At 47.8% G+C, this 20,296-nt stretch overlaps 1 protein-coding gene across 1 annotated transcript; it reads left to right on the forward strand.

The window, feature by feature from the left end:
* Nucleotides 1–15,219: 15,219 nt before the first annotated feature.
* NOL3 (nucleolar protein 3) lies at nt 15,220–19,852 on the forward strand. The gene is made up of 2 exons (XM_065402902.1): nt 15,220–15,502; nt 19,419–19,852. Exons 1-2 carry the CDS (start codon nt 15,220–15,222, stop codon nt 19,850–19,852), a joined length of 717 nt encoding a protein of 238 aa, XP_065258974.1.
* The last annotated feature ends 444 nt before the right edge of the window (nt 19,853–20,296 follow it).

Below are 20,296 nucleotides of genomic sequence, written 5' to 3' on the forward strand. Positions count from 1 at the left end.
GGTCAGACTGGATGATTTCATGATCCCTTTGTGGTAGTAGGATTTTATGTTTGTATTTTGTATAATTCTGTATCTGAGCTGATTTCAAGGCATTAACAGACTTTTTAGGGTCACCACTTTGTTGTAGGTTTAGTATTTTAAAATAAGTAAAAGAATGCAATGATTGTTCTCTCTTGCATTGCAATTTGATGTTCCTGTTCAAATGCTCTGTGTAAATCAATTCTGTGTTGTGTGTGAATGAGGAATGTGTGTGTTAAGAGATAAGTGTGAAGGCCATCACCAGACCAGATCTTCTAGGGAGGAACTGAAGACAGACGCATGGGCGCCAGGAGGTTGCAACATGCCCCCTATTGAAATGTTAGAGGAGGGCAGATTGACGACTCTAAAGATGAGACAGGCACCCATCTATGGGGACAAGATAGTTGTGATCAAAACCAGCCTGGGGTAACTCCCTGAGAGACTTGATGAACGAACAAGATAAAGGACAAGAAAAACTATTTAAGAAAACAAGCACTCATCAAACAACAGTTGATTACAGCATGATGGTGCAAACCTCGTTGGTCCCAATGAAGGAAGATCACTATATAAACAGGCTGCCTTGACATGAAACTTTGGGTTCGTCCTGCCAAGACTTCCCCGGAGCATCGTGTCGCGACCGACAGAACCCGGCTCCTCCCTACTCGTGATCAACCTAGCTGGCCACTAGATTGATCCGGACTCTGGCCTGGTAACAATAACATCGACTGGCGGGAAAGTGTGTGGGGGGGTGTGGTGTGATTGAATGCATATACTAATTGTTGTATCTTCAATAAACGCTGCGTATTGCCTTTTCCCCTGAAAAAGATCCTGTTTGCTTCTTATAAGCATAACACCTTCTGGCCTTAAATTATACATGATCCAGCCCAAAACCAGAGGCACATCCTCCCTTCACCCTGCAGCTGGCTTCCCCAGCCCTTAGGAATCGGTCAATCCTATAGGTACAACTACTGAGAGAAAGGAAAGAGGACATCTCTCTCACCAATGCTTTATACTACCCTGCTGGTGTCCCCTTAGTCTGGCAGTAAGATATTGCCCTCTGACTCCCGGTCCAACCCCAGCTCTGTGTGTGTGTGTCTGTCGGCATGGTTACAAACACTCAGGGAATTAGTCAGTGTCCTAAATGATTAAAGAGGGCTTTGCTCGGTTTTAGGGATTCCCTTCTGATGAGAGATTTGACCTCAAAGGATGAAGTGAAGTTTCTTATAAGCAACCAAAGAAACAAAGGGGATCTTACTCGGGTATGCGTACGCTTCCTAATGCGGTCCCTGTTCTGCTAAAGAGCTGACTTGGCAGCACCTCCCCAGCCGGTGTATTCACAACAGCTTCTCTGGTGTCATGCTGACAATCAAGTACACTGATTTTTACCAAACAAGGGCCTCTAAGGCCTGGTCTACACTACGAGTTTAGGTCGAATTTAGCAGCGTTAAATCAAATTAAGCCTGGACACGTCCACACGACAAAGCCCTTTTTTTCGACTTAAAGGGCCCTTTAAAATGGTTTATTTACTCCACCTCCGACGAGGGGATTAGCGCTGAAATCGGCTTTTGCGGGTCGGATTTGGGGTAGTGTGGACGGAATTCGACGTTATTGGCCTCCGGGAGCTATCCCACAGTGCTTCATTGTGACCGCTCTGGACAGCACTCTCAACTCAGATGCACTGACCAGGTAGACAGGAAAAGCCCCGCGAACTTTTGAATTTCATTTCCTGTTTGCCCAGCGTGGAGAGCACAGGTGACCACGCAGAGCCCATCAGCACAGGTAACCATGATGGAGTCCCAGGATCGCAAAAGAGCTCCAGCATGGACCGAACGGGAGGTACGGGATCTGCTCGCCATATGGGGAGACAAATCAGTGCTAGCTGAACTCCGTAGCAGTAAATGAAATAGCAAAATATTAGAAAAAGTCTCAAAGGCCATGAAGGAAGAGGCCATAACAGGGACTCACAGCAGTGCCACGTGAAAATTAAGGAGCTAAGGCAAGCCTACCACAAAGCCAGAGAGGCAAACGGAAGGTCCGGGGCAGAGCCGCAGACATGCCGCTTCTACGCGGAGCTGCATGCCATGCTAGGGGGTGCAGCCACCACTACCCCAACCCTGTGCTTTGACTCCATCAATGGAGAATCACGCAACAGGGAAGCGGGTTCGGGGTACGAGAAAGATGATGATGAAGACAATGAAGATAGCTCACAGCAAGGAAGCGGAGAAACAGGTTTCCCCAACAGCCAGGATATGTTTGTCACCCTGGACCCAGAACCAGTAACCCCCGAACTCACCCAAGGCGTGCTCCCAGACCCTGAGGGCGCACAAGGGACCTCTGGTGAGTGTACCTTTGTAAATATTACACATGATTTAAAAGCAAGCGTGTTTAATGATTAATTTGCCCTGGCAATCGCGGTCAGTACAGGTACTGGAAAAGTCTGTTAACGTGTATGGGGATGGAGCGGAAATCATCCAGGGACATCTCCAGAAAGCTCTCCTTCATGTACTCCCAAAGCCTTTGCAAAAGGTTTCTGGGGAGAGCTGCCTTATTCCGTCCGCCATGGTAGGACACTTTACCACGCCAGGCCAGTAGCATGTAGTCTGGAATCATTGCATAACAAAGCATGGCAGCGTATGGTCCCGGTGTTTGCTGGCATGCAGACAACATCCATTCCTTATCTCTCTTTGTTATCCTCAGGAGAGTGATATCATTCACGGTCACCTGGTTGAAATGGGGTGATTTTATTAAGGGGACATTCAAAGGTGCCCGTTCCTGCTCGGCTGAACAGAAATATTCCCCGCTGTTAGCCACGCGGTGGGGGGGAGGGGTGAAGTGATCATCCCAGAGAATTGGGTGTTGGGGGTGGGGAGGGGGGTTAGTTGGGTTCGTGCTGCATGTTAACCCGGAAACCGCAGCCCCTCCTTTTACATTGCAAACCCATTTTAAATGGCCAACCCAACAGGTGCTTGGTATGGGAAATGAGAGCGCTACTGTTTGAAACCATTCCCACATGTTAACAAGGTTAAAAAAGCCAAAAGACTGTGTCTTACCATGGCTGCCTGCAAGCCGAAATCTGTGGCCTGGCACTGCGTGAGTGATCTCTTACACCAAACCGGCAGGCCCTCAATATAAGAGGAAAAATGCGACCTTGTAACGAAAGCACATGTGCTGTGTAATGTGAACAGCAAAATTTAACGTGAAAGAGTGTACCCATTGTTCTCCAAAATGTGTCTTTTTTAACCACCTCTCCCTTCTCCTCCACCAGCTGCAAACGTTTCTCCTTCGCAGAGGCTAGTGAAGATTAGAAAGAGAAAACGTAGGACTCGGGATGACATGTTCTCGGAGCTCCAGATGTCCTCCCACGCTGACAGAGCACAGCAGAATGCGTGGAGGCAGTCAATGTCAGACTACAGAAAAGCACAATATGAACAAGAGGAGAGGTGGCGGGCTGAATCGCGGGCTGAACAGAGCAAGTTGCGGGCTGAAGATGATAGGTGGCGTCAGATTGCTGACAGAAGGCAAGAGTCGATGCTCTGGCTGCTGGAGCATCAAACTGATATGCTCCAGCGTATGGTTGAGCTGCAGGAAAGGCAGCAGGAGCAGAGACCGCCGCTACAGCCCCTGTGTAACCAACAGCCCTCCTCCCCAAGTTCCATAGCCTCCTCACCCAGACGCCCAAGAACACGGTGGGGGGGCCTCCGGCCACCCAGCCACTCCACCCCAGATGATTGCCCAAGCATCAGAAGGCTGGCCTTCAATAAGAGTTAAAGTTTTAAAGTTTTAAACTGCAGTGTGTCCTTTTCCTTCCCTCCTCCCTCACCCCTCCTGGGCTACCTTGGCAGTTATCCCCCTAGTTGTGTGATGAATTAATAAAGAATGCATGAATGTGAAGTAACAATGACTTTATTGCCTCTGCAAGCGGTGCTCGAAAGGGGGAGGGGAGGGTGGTTAGCTTACAGGGAAGTAGAGTGAACCGGGGAGGGGGGGTTCATCAAGGAGAAACAAACAAGTTTCACACCGTAGCCTGGCCAGTCACAAAACTGGTTTTCAAAGCTTCTCTGATGTGCACCACGCCCTGCTGTACTCTTCTAACCGCCCTGGTGTCTGGCTGCGCGTAATCAGCGGCCAGGCGATTTGCCTCAACCTCCCACCCCGCCATAAATGTCTCCCCCTTACTCTCACAGATATTGTGGAGCGCACAGCAAGCAGCAATAACAATTGGAATATTGGCTTTGCTGAGGTCTATCCGAGTCAGTAAACTGCGCCAGCGTGCTTTTAAACTCCAAATGCACATTCTACCACCATTCTGCACTTGCTCAGCCTATAGTTGAACAGGTCCTGACTCCTGTCCAGGCTGCCTGTGTACGGCTTCATGAGCCATGGCATTAAGGGGTAGTCTGGGTCCCCAAGGATAACGATAGGCATTTCAACATCCCCAACAGTTATTTTCTGGTCCGGGAAGAAAGTCCGTTCCTCCAGCTTTTGAAACAGACCAGAGTTCCTGAAGATGCGAGCATCATGTACCTTTCCCGGCCATCCCACGTTGATGTTAGTGAAACATCCCTTGTGATCCACCAGGACTTGCAGCAGCATTGAAAAGTACCCTTTTCGGTTTATGTACTCGGTGGCTTGGTGCTCCGGTGACACGATAGGGATATGGGTTCCGTCTTTCGCCCCACCACAGTTTGGGAATCCCATTGCAGCAAAGCCATCCACTATGACCTGCACGTTTCCCAGAGTCACTACCCTTGATATCAGCAGGTCTTTGATTGCGTGGGCTACTTGGATCACAGCAGCCCCCACAGTAGATTTGCCCACTCCAAATTGATTCCCGACTGACCGGTAGCTGTCTGGCGTTGCAAGCTTCCACAAGGCTATCGCCACTCGCTTCTCAACTGTGAGGGCTGCTCTCATCCTGGTATTCTGGTGCTTCAGGGCAGGGGAAAGCAAGTCACAAAGTTCCATGAAAGTGCCCTTACGCATGCGAAAGTTTCGCAGCCACTGGGAATCGTCCCACACCTGCAACACGATGCGGTCCCACCAGTCTGTGCTTGTTTCCCGGGCCCAGAATCAGCGTTCCACAGCATGAACCTGCCCCAGTAACACCATGATTAGCACATTGCTGGGGCCCGTACGTTGGGAGAGGTCTATGTCCATGTCAATTTCTTCATCATTCTCGTCGCCGCGCTGCAATCACCTCCTTGCCTGTTTTTGCTTTGGCATGTTCTGGCTCTGCATATACTCCAGGACAATGCGCGTGGTGTTCATAGTGCTCATAATTGCCGCGGTGATCTGAGCGGGCTCCATGATCCCAGTGCTATGGCGTCTGGGCTGAAAAAAGGCGTGAAACTATTGTCTGACGGAGGGACTCAGGCTCCCCCTACAGTGCGTGGGAAAAGCTGGACACCTGTGAAGGGGGGGGGGGCACAGAAACCGTGAAGCTGAGCAGGGAGCCCCCTAAACTAGCCAGGAGTGAAATACCGCGGAAAGGGGCAGGGCTGAGCCAGAACCTCCAAGGTTTTATTCAGGCACCTAATTCCCCTTGCTCTAGACCAGCTAGAAGGAGTGATCTCTGCATACCCAAGGGATTAGGGCACTTAGGAGGCTGGAGACCAGTTTTCAAATCTCTGTCACAGCAGGGACTTAAACCCTGGTCTCTGACACCCCACCCGCATCCCCTAATCACCAGGCTAATGAAATAAGCAGCAGAGCAGGGACTCCAACCTGGGACTCCCTCCTCTTTGGCACGTGCCCTGGCCAGTGGGCTAGGGAGTCAATTGCTCGTTCTGTAGCTGACCCAATGGATATTTAATTATGGAACAGTTGCCACAGGAGAGACTGAGAGCGACCAACCCCAGAATAAGCAACTGCCTGGTGGTTTCTGGAAGATGCTTTAGCCAACCACAAGTTACTGGGCTCAGTTCAGGGGGAACTGGGTGAATTTCTCCAGTTTAATCTAGACTAGATCTAATGGTGCCTTCTGGCCTTAGCTCTTCAAACTCATCCCTGCTGACCAGTTTTATGGTCTCAGCGTTAGGATGTTGCTTATATGCTCTGAGTTGGGGAAGGGGCTAACAGAGGTCCCAGCGATCACAGATAGGATCAGGACTGTTCAGTATTTTATTAATGGCCCAGGATTACAGGGTGAACAGTGAGAGGGGAAATTTACTGACGCTACCAAATTATTTTGGTGTGGGAGGATTGTGAAGGGCTCCAGGCTAAAAGATGCAGGTAACTGAGTAACGTGATGGCCGGTGAAATGCAGTGCAGAAAGGGTGAGGTTGCACAGGGGAAGGAACCGTTTCAACAGAGCGATAGGACAATATCAGAAAGCCAAACTAATAGAAATCCTGACTACAGCACTGAGGAGAGACTCCATCTACGGGACACAAGAGGGAGCCATTGCCCCATCCAGCCATCACCTTCCCCAACCCAAAGCAGAGACAGGATATAAATAGGTTTGAAAGTACTAGATTATTATCAGTAAATGTCAATTTCACCCTACACGCACAAACCGGCGAAAACATATTTCCATCCATAATCATCAACACTTACAAAGAGGCAAAGTAAGAAAATTCCTGCCCAAGAACTTAGCAGCGTTTGATTTAAGGCTATTGACTTTGTACATTTTGACATGTGATGTTGACAATTTCTGTTTTAGTGGTTATAAAGCTTTATCTTTTTGCATCTCAAAGTCTACTGTCTTTATATAATTACTGTCTGACCCCCGCTGTTGTCTGACCCTCCCCCATAATACCCTCGCAACGGTGAAAACTCAAATTGATAAAAATCATAAAAAAGCTTTAAAATAATCATTGATATTATCCATCGAAATTATTTAAAAAAAAAATTCAATTCTGCCAAGCCTACTTACAGTCGACTTCCCTTTTCCACATATTTCTTCATTTAATCACAACAGTTTATTCCATCTAGTTCCCTATTTTTCCCTCTACTGTATCGGACAAGATAATATAGTATCTTAATATTTGATATCTGTACTTCAATTCATTCATTCACAGACAGGGAAAAAGGGAAGTCTCTTCAATCTACACGAGGGGTACACTCTTGAGCAAGGCTGCAAATACTGACTTTCCTCGGGCTATTTAGAAAGTCTTAAGAAATCCCGCAATTAGACTTCTGGGGTTTTTTTTAATTCTTTCAGGCCTCTGTCCTGCCTTTTCTAAAAGATCTTGATGGCTGAGCAATTCTTAAACAGTGTTGCGTGTTTGAATTTAAATAACAAGAATAACTCAGCAAGATGTCAAATAATCGGCTCAATTGGGATTGTTTAATCAGAGATTATTAGTCAAAAATTAACACAGTAGAATACAGAAAGGAAAAGTGTACATAAGAATGGCCGTACTGGATCAGACCAATGGTCCATCTAGCCCAGTATCCTGTATTCTGACTGTGGCCAGTGCTAGATGCTTCAGAGGGAACGAACAGAACAGGGCAATTTCAAGCAATTTATCCCCTGTTGTCCAGTCCCAGCTTCTGGCAGTTGGAGGCTTAGGGACACCCAGAGCATGGGGTTGCATCCCTGACCATCTTGGCTAATAGCCATTGATGGACCTATCCTCCAGGAACATAACTAATTCCTTTTTGAACCCAGTTATACTTTGGCCTTCACAACATCCTCCAGCAAGGAGTTCCACAGGTTGACTGTGCATTGTGTGAAGAAGTACTTCCTTTTGTTTGTTTTAAACCTGCTGCCTATTAATTTAATCTGGTGACCCCTAATACTACTACTAATACTGTCATGATTTTATAGACCTCTACCATATTCCCCCTTAGTCTTCTTTTTTCTAAAATGAACAGTCCTCGTCTTTTTAATCTCTCCTCAGATGGAAGCTGTGCCATACCCCCTAAGCATTTTTGGTTTCTTTCTGTCTACCTTTTCCAATTCTAATATATGTTTTGGGATCGTGCGACCAGAACTGCACACAGTGTTCAAGGTGTGGGCATACCATGGATTTATATAGAGGCAGTATGATATTTTCAATTTTATTATCTATCCTTTCCCTAATGGTTCCTAACATTGTTAGCTTTTTTGACTGCCGCTGCACTTTGGATCGATGTTTTCAGGGAACTATACTAAACCGATCTGGGCAGCAGTTTAGCAGCATTGGATTCTTCTAGCTAGCTCTCAAAATGATGTCCCCTTATATACTGGTGTAGAACAAAGATAATCCTTTCTCGTGATTTGATTTGATTTTGAATCAATAAGCCAATGACAGCTGTAATTACTTAATTACCACTGGGAAAATTTGCAATCACAATTAGCTCTTAAGGCTTAGACATGAATCAGTAGATTACTGGTTAGCTGTTACATTGATTTCAGAACACATCTGCTATACCAAATGTTCCTTGTCCATTTTGTCCATTATTAATCTTACCAATTACAGGGCACTTATGTATATCCCTTATCAATTACACTATTTTGTCTATGACAACACACTGCTATAAAAACAGGCATCCCTTTATAGACTGTGCGGGTTTCCAGAAAAGAGACAAAGAAAATGACCTATGGACTGTGAACCTCTTTTCATGGTATCTGATTTACATAATTGATTCATTCATTCCAAGGCCAGAAGGGACCATTGTGATCATCTAGTCTGACTTCCTGTGTAACACAGGCAAGAGACCTGCCCCCAAATAATTCCTAGAGTAGATCTTCAGAAGAAACATCCAGTCTTGATTTAGAAATGATCAGTGATGGAGAATCCACCACGACCCTGCTGAATTGTTCCAATGGTTAATTACTCTCACTGTTAAAAATCTACGCCTTATTTCCGGTCCAAATTTTTCTAGCTTCAACTTCCAGCCATTGGATTGTGTTAGACCATTCTCTGCTAGATTGAAGAGCCCATTATTAAATATTCGTTCCCCCTGTAGATACGTATAGACTGTGATCAAGTCATCCCTTAACCTTCTCTTTGTGAAGCTAAATAAATGGAGCTCTTTGAGTCGGTCACTATAAAGCAGGTTTTCTAATCCTTTGATAATTCTCATGGCTCTTCTCTGACCACTCTCCAACTTATCAACTGATAAGCTAATGGCATCTGTTCAACCATCCATTATTTTATCAGCTGCAAAAGATCTCTGTAACCAAATCATTATGACAGGAAACATTGGTTAGAGCAATTTCCTGATCAGCAAAACACATCTTCCAATAGATTATTTTAATTAACCACAGGAAACGCCTGCCACATACCAATTACAAGTGACCCTTTTCTTGGTATCTGGACTAGGTTAGCTAAAGTTCAGCTTAGGTTCATCTGAAATACAACAAATTATAACCGCAAGGCATGCTGGGACTTTGGTTCACCTACAAAGAACAAAAAGGTTGATGGGACTTGTTGTAGGAGCAGCAGTGATCTGTATGCTCTGTATAACCTGTATGCTCAAAAGATCTGTTACACTCCCCCACCCTTTTGTCTCCTCTCCCTCGTTGAATACCTGTGAAGTGGTTTTCCCCCTCTCTCTCCATCCTGGAATGCTTGTGGGATGAATGGGCTGGTTGAGCAGCTGGAAGATCAGAAGAGCTCCCAGGTAAACAAGGTGTCTGGAACGCTAATTAGGCAGCAATCACATGCCCAATGCATGGATGCCGCATGGACACTGCCCAAGGTGGAGTGTGACCAACCAGACGCAGCCAAGTCATCTCTAGTCGCAGGCCATGAGGAGCAGGTCCTTAAAAGGGGAAGGGGGCATGTGCTCAGGAGTGCACTCACAAGCTTGTACCTCCCGTGAAGGCCCTTCGCCCGGACCGCCTGGCCAGTGGTTCGCCACGTTGCATTCCACCGTGCCTTGGGAAGACTTACCTTCATCGCACCGTCCATCGCTGTGCTGTGGGACACTTACCTTGAAGGATCCTGACATCTCCAGTGCCGTGCCTGTCCTGGGAGCGTGAGTATGCGAGTGTGACTCCCCTCCCCCCCCCTTCTTTTGAGCTTAGCTATCAGTATAATAAACGTGCTGCTTTCTGCCAAACTCTGGTGGGTCATTAGTCGTCCCTCAGCTTACTAACTGGCCCAATTTCGGGTAACAAGACTCTGGTTTATTTACTAAGAATAGCGATCATTCATCATTTGGGGGCCTCGGTCATTACACTAAGAATAAAAGTTGTGTTACGTTGCAACCATCCACCAAGAGTGTTGTTTTTTATCTAACTTCTCCATATGTCTGCCGGGAACGTATTACTTAGGACCAGATGCTAAAGCTATTTAAGTGCCTAAAGTTGCAAATAGGCTCCTCAAGATCCTGAAAGTGAAAGGTGTTTTAGGTGCCAGTGGTATGCAGGACCCTAGTTTTAGTGTGGCAGCACCCACCCAGATAAGCCAACCCAAAACAGTCCATGCGTGGTGGTGGGGGGGAACAGAAACCAACTGCCCTTCCCCCTCCACCTCATGCAGCTCGCCTTGGCCTGCCAGCCATGCTGCATGATGAAGGGCAGGCAGGCACTGTAATGAACACCGTGACCTAAGCTCACACCACCTCCATTTCATCTTGGCTCATCCCCGGCCAGACACAAATAGCATCAGGGACTGTGCCAAGCGTCACACGAGGGGAGGAGGATGCAAAGTGTCTCTGGGTTGTGACTTCTCTTGCGCTGATTTCCCAGATGCCCAGAGAGAAGCCAGCCATGCCCTTGTCCCCATATCCGGCTCACAACCCCTGCCTGACTCAGCTATTCTGCTACCGAAAGCAGAGCCGATTCCTCCCTGGAAGACAAGCTCTAGAGAGCAACTCGGCTTTTCTGCTGTATGAAACAGAGCCACGCTGCAAGACAGGATCTCTCGCCTAGAGTGACTCTGCATTTCTGCTCTATAACGCACAGCAGACACCTCGCTGGGAGGTGGGATCTCTCTCGACTCTCGCAGACCCTGGGAGGTAGGTACTACTTTTCAATAAACACCTGAGCCTCCTTCCGGGTAAACATTTCTTCGGCCAGATCCTGAGCTGCCCACTGCGCTTTTCCTCGTGTCGTACGTAGACTGAGTTTGGCCGAGCAGAAGCAGGGCTAGGATGAGGAGACCAGCCTCTATGATGATCTATTTTTTTGGAGATTCATAGAGTTTAAGGTCAAAAGGGATCTGTGGAAGAAAACACAGTCTTCACTCTTAGGGTTGTTTGCAACAATTTAGAGACAGTTTATTTTTAAGCAATTGCAAGGGGGAGAGTGCACACGGACAGGGATTCCCCCTTCCTAGGCAGGTCTCCGCCAGATAAACAATTTTGTTGCATACAATAATGATCAACAACCGCGTCTTGTTTATACACATTTCTTCCTGATATTTTACGTTTTTCAGCAGTTTCTGCTACAATCTGCGTTTATTTTTATTTAACATAAGGTCAAAACAGTATCTTTTACAGTTTTTCCCACTTGCTTCCCCACTCGCCCAGGCCCTGCCTTAAAGTCTCACGTTATTAGAGTTAGTGTTAGCCTGACTTTTGCTTTATTTTTAGAAACTAAGATATTTGCGTTTAAATTCCCTTTATCCCTTTTTCCACTTCCACAGATCGTTATGATCATCCGGTCTGACCTCCTGTCTAGCACCGGCCAGGGAATTTAATGCAGGCCACGCATCAGCACTGGGTCAAATGATTGTCACTGAAAGGCCCAAGTGAAACATGCAAGGATATTTCACTCTGCTCTGAAATAGGACTATGGCTATTCCACTCTTGCCTCTAAATCTTACCTCCCCAGTGCCAGAAACAGGAGAGAAGCACCCAGTACTGACTTGGCTAGCCAAGCTGGTAGCCATCTGACAAAAGCAGTAGCCCCTCCGTTTCTCCTCTGAAATGGCGGCTAGAGAAAGGAGCAGCTGCACAGGAGTTTTGAAGGTGTTTGGGGGCGGGGGGACAATTTTCTCAGCCCCTAACTTGGAAAAATAAAAGGCCCAAGAGCTGCAGTTACATTTTGGCAGCATTATCTGAACTGGCCCTGACCTCTTCCTTGCATGGGCTAAGATGGGGTTGTCAATAGGTAGCCCGTGTAGTCCAAACCTGGACCGCCAGAGACTTTTCAGCAGACCGCAGGGTGTGCCAGGACTTGGACTTCCAGCCCTGCCTGGAATCGCGCCAGGACTCGGGGCTTCAGAGGGAAGCAGGACACGCTTTGTTCCAGCCCTTCCTGTCCCGGTGTAGATTTGGGATTGCAGAGAACGGAGAGGAGCTCACCCTGCACCAACGAATCTTACAGGCATGAGAGTTGCTGGCTGCCTCCCTCCTTATTCTCCCCATCCCTCAGTCAGCAGTTTCAGGGGCAGCACGCAGCCGGTAGCTGGCCCTGACAGGAATGGAAAATTACTCTGACCAGGGAGAAGCCCCTGAGCCACTGAGGTACACTCATCAGGATCAGCAAAGCCCCAGCACAACCAGCAAAGGCTGCCTATGACCCAGCATCCATGAAGACATTGGCTCATAGGCTATAAAGGGTTAAGTAGAGCAACAGCTAGGACACAAAGGCCAACAGGAAGGTGAGATTGCTCCCAGTGCAGGATGGGAAGATGAGAGGGGGTGAAGCATTGTTCTGTTGTGGAACCAGAGGCCACTGGACAGCAGGGGCACCTGCCATCACTGCTTGGGGAGGATCTGAGGGGGAAGCACCTGCAGCCATGGGTCCCTAAGGCTATCAGGTGCTGGGGAGCATGCCCCTAAGGTCATCCAGGCCACTGGGTGGATGGAACACCCACCAACACTGGGTGGGGCAAAGCCACCAGTAGGCATGGAACTGCAGGGTGGAGATGTTAGCATCTGGGTGAGAATCCACCACAAGTTGGGAGGCCTCCGGGAGGGTTGTGGGTTTGCAAACACAGGTCAGAGAAATCACCAGGCAAGAGACGGTTTCCAGAGACTTCTGACTCTGTAGTGAAAGGATGAAGAGTCCATGTGTACGAAGTGTTATTTTCTTTCAGACTCGGATACTTACGTTAAAGAAGCCACAAAAGGCCGAAACGTTTTTTATATGTTATCTATATACAGCTATGCCTATAACAACTGTATTTGACAATACTCAGTCAAAACTTAAAACCGTTGTCTGAAAGTGTTTTAATGCTAATATTTGCATCTATTTGACATTTTATCTAAGTACTTTCTCAAAGGCTTAGCTGTAATTTATTACATCTTTCTTGGAGGGTTTTTTTTAGGTTATATAGCGGTTTGAATTTATTTTTCATTTAATGCATTAAAAATATAAGCAATAGGCCCTGGGTATATTTCACAGCATTGTACATGTTCATTGAACATGGACACTTGCAGTGTGAAAAATGTTTCTCTGGAGTCCATATCTTGACCAAGAAATTTGGACCATGACAAAAAATAATTGATTCCCCCTGGACTAAGAGCTGAAGTCTCGGCCCAGATACCTGTGAAGTGACAGAACTGTGAACAGTTCCACCCCTGTAGGTACTGCAGCTGGAGCTAGGCAGAATTTTTCATATGAAACTTACTCTGGCAAAAAACGCAGATTCAGCAACAACAAAACAGTTTATACATTTATGTTGATTTTACTGAATCATTTTGGTTTGGAAAAAAATGAAGTCTAAAAACACACTCCGAAAAACCAAAACATTTAAACTTTGACATTTCTGATACCAAACGTTTCAATTTATCAGTTTGAAATGATTGTTCCAAAAAGTCCTTTAATTTTGTTTGGAAAAAAACAACAACAATCAAAAGCATTTAAAAATGCTCAAAATGGAACAAGTGTTTGTTTTTTCAGGTCAAACAAAACATTTCATTTGACCCAATTTTTTTATTTCTATTTTTTTGAATTGCCAATGAACCAAAACATCTTTTATTTGCCCAGTTCTGATAGTGGAACCATTCTGCTTACAAGAAGAAATGGAGGAATCTGATGAATCTCACAGATTGTTTAACAGCTGGACACGGGTGAGGCCTCAGCTGGAGTATTGTGTCCAATTTTAGGCACTGCACTTTAAAAAAGATGTGGCCAAACTGGAGAGAGTCCAAAGGAGGGCAACAAACATGATAAGAGAACATAACCTATGAGGAAAGGTCGAAAGACCTGGGCATGTTTAGTTTAGAGAAGAGAAAGCAAAGGAGGGACCTGATAACAATCTTCAAATATTTACAAGGCTGTTACAAAGAGCGCAGTGATCAGTTTTTCTCCATGTCCACTGAAGATAGGACAAGCAGTAATGGGCTTAATCTGCAGCAAGGGAGATTTAGGTTAAATATTAGGAAACACTTTCTAACTGTGAGAGCAGCGAAGCTCTGGAACAGGCTTCCAAGGGAGGTTATGGAATTCCCACTGCTGGAGGTTTCTAAGAACAGGTTGGACAAAAACCGGTCACTGATGTCTGCACCATCAGGGGCTCGTTCACCTGCACATCTACCAATGTGATATATGCCATCACGTGCCAGCAATGCCCCTCTGCCATGTACATTGGCCAAACCGGACAGTCTCTATGCAAAAGAATAAATGGACACAAATCTGACATCAGGAATCATAACATTCAAAAACCAGTAGGAGAACACTTCAATCTCTTTGGTCAATCAGTAACAGACCTAAAAGTGGCAATTCTTCAACAAAAAAACTTCAAAAACAGACTCCAACGTGAAACTGCAGAACTGGAATTAATTTACAAACTGGACACCATCAGATTAGGCCTGAATAAAGACTGGGAGTGGTTGGGTCATTACAAAACCTAAACCTAATTTCCCCAATACTAATTTCCCCCTACTGTTACTCACACCTTCTTGTCAACTGTCTGAAATGGGCCACTCTCTTACCACTTCAGAAGTTATTTTTCCTCCCTTGGTATCCTGCTGTCAATTGAATTGTCTCGTTAGACTGACCTCACACTTGGTAAGGCAACTCCCATCTTTTCATGTATTTATAACTGCTCTTGTATTTTCCACTCCATACATCTGATGAAGTGGGTTCTAGCCCACGAAAGCTTATGCCCAAATAAATTTGTTAGTCTCTAAGGTGCCACAAGGACTCCTTGTTGGTTTTGCTAATACAGACTAACACGGCTACCACTCTGAAACCTAATGTCCTAGGTTTACTTGGTCCTGCCTCAGCACAGGGGGCTGGACTAGATGACATCTTGAAGTCCCTTCAAGCCCGACATTTCTGTGATTCTAACCCTAGCACCTTCTCTAACTCTAGTTCTTGCATCTCATGTCATTTTATTATTAAATCATTCCAGATCCTGGGATTCCGTAGCAATGGCCACTGGCGACAAATACACAGTTATACGCACCAAACGCAAAGAGCTGATAGGAATCATTCAAAGAGACCCCGAGAGCGTCTTGGATGAGTTACTAGCCCAGTCCGTCATCACAGAGGAGGAGTACGACAGCATGAACCAGCTACAAGACAAAGTGGCCAGAATTAGGAAATTGCTGATTTACATACAGAAAAGGGGGGAGTCATCCTGCCGAGACTTTCTGGAGTGTTTAGAAATCTTATTCCCAGGCACAAATTGGCTTTTGCAACCTTCAGAATATGGTAAGTTGCATCTCAAGCATAGGCCCTGACTTTCTAGTAGAACTGTCATATTGTGCTAGATTTATAAAGTCTGACCCAGGAGCAGCAGAAGTGCCCTAAAGCGGGGGGGGGGGGGGGGGCATAGGTGCCCAAACTGTGGCCTTTCCCCCAAAACCCCGCCCCAGCCCTGCCCCTTCTCCCTGAGCCCCCGCCCTGGTACCACCCATTCCCACCAAGGCCCCACCCTCACACCGCCCCTTCTCCATTAACCCCCGCCCTCGTGCCGCCCCTTCTCCTGAGGCCCAGCTCCTGCACCGCCTCTTCCCCCCCCCCCAAGACCCCACCGCCCACTTGCTCCTCTCCACCCCCTCCCTCCCATCGCTCACCCTTACGGCTGGTGAAAAGTAGAAGGATATAGTCCTTCCATCCTTCCACTTTTAACAGGGGGGGGGGCATGGCCCCCTGGCCTTCCCTGTTCTGGTGCCCCTGGCCTGACCTCAAAAAGTAGTTAAAGAGGCTGTTTTTTCTCCTTAAGAGAGGGGGGGCTGATTGATTTAGCATATTAGTTTTATTTATTTAAATGAGTTTAACAGATTATATGAATTTTAGGTCACAACATAGGTTGTCAACTTTGTCCAGCCTGTTCTTAAAAATCTCCAGTGATGGGGATTCCACAACCTCCCTAGAAGCTGTTCCCAGAGCTTAACTAACCTTATAGTTCAAACATTTTCCCTAATATTTATCCGAAATTTCCCTGGCTGCAGATTACCCCATTGTGTCTTGTCCTACCACTATTATATTACATTCATGACATGATATTTATATTATTTGAAATGAAAAGTTGTGTCAAAACATATAATATATATTTTTAAATAGTCAACATCAGAATGAAATATTTTGCTATTATCAAAACGCAGCTTTTCGACTGGACTTGAAATTTATTTTATTTTTTTCAAAAATTTCATTTCATCGGAAATTTGGAAATTTCGGGATCTCATTCTGATTCGGAACCAAAACAAATTTGGAAAGGCGGCATTTCCCGCCATATGGAAATCCTGAGTTCCAACCAGCCCTGCTAAATTCATCACCGCCCCGGGATAGGTCAGAATGTAGACCAGACTTTCTGACCTATCCCACAGATCTTTCTACCCTTCCTGTACGGTCCCAGAAAACTGCACTCCTGTGTGAACCTACTGTCTGAGCTAAGAGACCCAACTCTGTAGCAGATGCATCAATCTCGGTGTAGCCACATCACCAGAGGGAGCCAAAGCGCCATACCCTGTAGTGTGCATTGCACACGTCCCCTAGTGGAGGAAGCTCGTCCTAAACGCCAGTCAGCATAAATCCCAATTTCCCTCCTACTGCCAACAACCCATCCAGAGATATTACAATCACATTTGGGTGTTGTAAATGTAGCCTGAACGCTGGGTGGCCTGGGTTTATAATGCGGGTTTGAGGATAATTACTTTCCTTTTTTGTTTGTTTGCTCCCAGAACCCCTTGGGCGTCTGCCAGGGTGGGGGAGAAAGAGACAGGACAAGGACCTGAAGCGGGTCTGCAGGGGACATGAGGGGACCCTGCCCCCCACGGGGCCCTAAATGACATCAGATGAAGTGGGAGGGTGCTGCACACACACAGCACAAAAAGCCGGCCCCGAAGAGTTTACAATCTCTTGTCACGCCATCCTCAGGGTGCCCTGAGCAGTAAGCCAGTGTCACTTCCCTGTGTCAGCTTTGCTGGCACTTAAACTCATAGGTGCCGACTCCGTGAGTGCTCTGAGGCTGGAGCACCCACGGGGAAAAATTAGCAGGTGCTCGACACCCACTAACAGCCAAGCTCCCCTCCCCCCGCCCCACCTCACCTCCTCCTCCCGTGAGCGTGCTGCGTCCCCACTCTTCCCCCTCCCTCCCAGTGCTTCCCGGTCGGCCGCCACCTAACAGCTGTTTGGCGGCGTTTAGGACTTTCCCGGAGGGATGAGGAGGAGCAGGGATGCGGCACGCTCAGGGGAGGAGGCGGAGAAGGGGTGGAGACTTGGGGGAAGGGAGTAGACTGGGGGCAGGAAGGGGGCGGGGACTTTGGGGGAGGGGTGGAATGGGGGCAGGGCGAGGGCGGTGCAGGGGTGGGAAGAGGCAGGACAGGGGCGGGGCCAGGGAGATGTGTGTGGGGGGGTGTCGAGCACCCACCAGGCAGAGGGGAAGTCGGCGCCTATGTGTGTCAGCTCCCTGCCGCACCAGCCCGTCCGCCCCACCAGCAAACTCCTTGAGACTCAGCCAGTCTTAACCTTGCTTTGCAGGTGACATTCAGTGAATCCCAATGCCCACGTTCCCCAGAGACGGCTCTCAGCAGCAGCCGGTCCCCCTCACTGGACACTCACAGAAATTATTAAGTCCGCTGTCTCCAAAGAGAGAGAGCACACGCACAAAGCAGGACACGCACCAGTTTGGCTGAGGACTCTCGTTTTACTTTCATACCCAGCGCCGAGATGCTTCATAGCAAAACTAAACAGGAGTTCCTTAATGAAGAGCAGAGATTGAAGTGATACTAGGGCAAGAGCGAAAGTTACAAACGAAACAAAAGTAACACGCTTTCTAGTGACCCAAACTTAACTTTCCCAAGTTCCCATCTTCGCCTAAGCAGCTTTCTCACTTGCATCAAGTTACCAGCATCACCCGCCCCTCAGGAGCTGCTGGTCACAGAATCAGAGGGCACTGATCCCTTTGTCCAAAGTGACGGATACCTGAGGAGCCCCCCGTTCTTCCCTTTCACAGCCCAGAATGCCTTTGAGATGAATTCTGTGAAAAGTAAAACCAGATAAAGTTCCTCTCCCCGGCTGCTGCTTCTTCCGGGTGCAGGCACCACACCGCTTCTTCAGCTTCAGGTCCATTGACTCTCTCAATTGGCTTGATCACTTGATTTATCTTAGATGCCAATGTCCTTCTATTGCCCTGTGCTTGTAATCCAGCCATGCCATTTTTTCTTGATCCACATCGGTTAATCCACATTCCTTTGTCAAGGGCAGGTTTATTTCTCTGATGCCTTCACCAGTGGTGGGTTAGCCACTGGGCTGATGGGGCCTGGGCCCAGGGACCCCAGCTAATTGGGGGGGGCCCAGAAAAAATCTGCCACCAGGCAGCAGAAGCCCCCTCAGGAGCACCGGGCTGGCGGGCGGGGTAGGGGAAGCCCCAGTGCCCCAGCCCCGGTAACAACGCTAGGAGGGCAGGGCAGGGGAAGCCCCCACACCCCGACTCCACTCCCCGGCAGAAGCACCAGGCACCCGAACCCCGGCTGTGGCACTGGGACTGGAGGAGTTCTCACTCCCTGCTGTGGCCCCGGGGCCGTGTCTGGGGGTGGAGAGCTTCTCCGGTCCTGGGGCGGGGCAGAAAGGAGCAAATGGGTTGCGGGGCTGCAGTGGGGGGATGGAAATGGGCGAGACCATGGGTGGAACAGGGGCATGGTCGGGGGGGGGGGGAAGGAGCAGAATGGAGTGGGGCTGTGGGCGCGGCCACAGGCGGAAAGGGTGGGAGAGGCCCCCCCACTTGCTCTGGTCCAGGGCCCCATGAAACCTTAATCCACCTCTGGCCTTCTCAACGTATATTAAAATTATACATGCATCTCTATATACAACCCATACATCCTGACTCTCACCAACGTGTCACCAGGTTTTATATGATGCTTTACAAGAGACTGTTTGGCTAAATATTTTGACAATATTGGGTGGGACACACCCTTCGCCAGTTGGCATAATGGGGCTTTTAGAATCACATCTACGTAAATACTCTCAAACTTCACGTAACTTTTGTCTGGGAATTTCCTAGAGCTGTGTGCTGCACCATTCATTAAGTAGGTTATTACATGAGTGTATGGATATAAATGAAGCAAACGAAAACAATAAGCAATTGAATACCATTCACCTATTCCTCCTCTGTTTTTCTTGGTAGATTTTTTCAATCCGGAGCGAGATTCACGCACTGTGCGAGACCCAGAACCAAGGGAGAGAGATTTTTTCAATCCAGAGCACCATACAGAGGTGAAGGAAGAAGATGGTTTCAACCCAGAGCAGGAATCGGAGACTCAGCGAGACCCAGAGCCAGAGGAGAAAGATGGTTTCAATCCAGAGCCCGATCCGCAGCTGGAGGAGGAAGACGGTTCAAATCCAGAGAAGGAATCAGACATTGAGCCAGACCCGGAGACGGGTGGTTCCGATTTGGAGCAGGAATCAGAGACTCGGCGAGACCCAGAGCCCGAGGAGGAAGATGGTTCACATCCAGAACCCGATCAAGAGCCCGAGGAGGAAGGTGGCTCAAATCCAGAGACGGAACCAGACCCTGAGCCAGAAGGTTCAAATTCAGAGCAGGAATCAGATACTCAGTGAGACCTAGACCCTGGTGGGAAAAAAAAAAACTCTCTCAAAAGGTACGTCCTCATAGGTGATTCATTCTATATCCACAGAGTCCACTTATGACTGCCATGGGCTGCCCTTAGAGTTTCAACCGCTTAAAACCATTAATTCACTCCAAGAGGCCACCGATGGAGAAGAGCAATTCCCTCGCTGTTGCCAGGACTGCGTTGTTAACTAGAAGGGAGATCCCTGTGTAGCGCTGTGCATGATCATCGCAGCACCGCGATTTCTTCATCCATCGGGACATGGAGGCTGGGAACGTCCCTCAGGAAACCGCAGATGGGCTGGTCGAGATTTCCTGGTATTTCCCTGCTGGGAGGGAGAATTCAAATGCACCCGTGTGAACTATCCCATCCAGCACAAATGGTCAGGGCGCCGGCAGGAGAAGTGGGAGGCCACAACCGTTTCTCTAGCTGT

Source organism: Emys orbicularis, chromosome 4 (assembly GCF_028017835.1).
Source record: "Emys orbicularis isolate rEmyOrb1 chromosome 4, rEmyOrb1.hap1, whole genome shotgun sequence".
In the NCBI taxonomy this organism is placed as follows: Eukaryota; Metazoa; Chordata; order Testudines; family Emydidae; genus Emys; species Emys orbicularis.

Excerpts from the sequence above, each read along its gene's own strand:
- NOL3 (XM_065402902.1), top strand. The coding sequence starts at position 15,220 with ATGGCCACTGGCGACAAATACACAGTTATACGCACCAAACGCAAAGAG. Across the intron at positions 15,503-19,418 it reads TTTGCAACCTTCAGAATATG|ATTTTTTCAATCCGGAGCGA; the intron begins GTAAGTTGCATC and ends TTTTCTTGGTAG.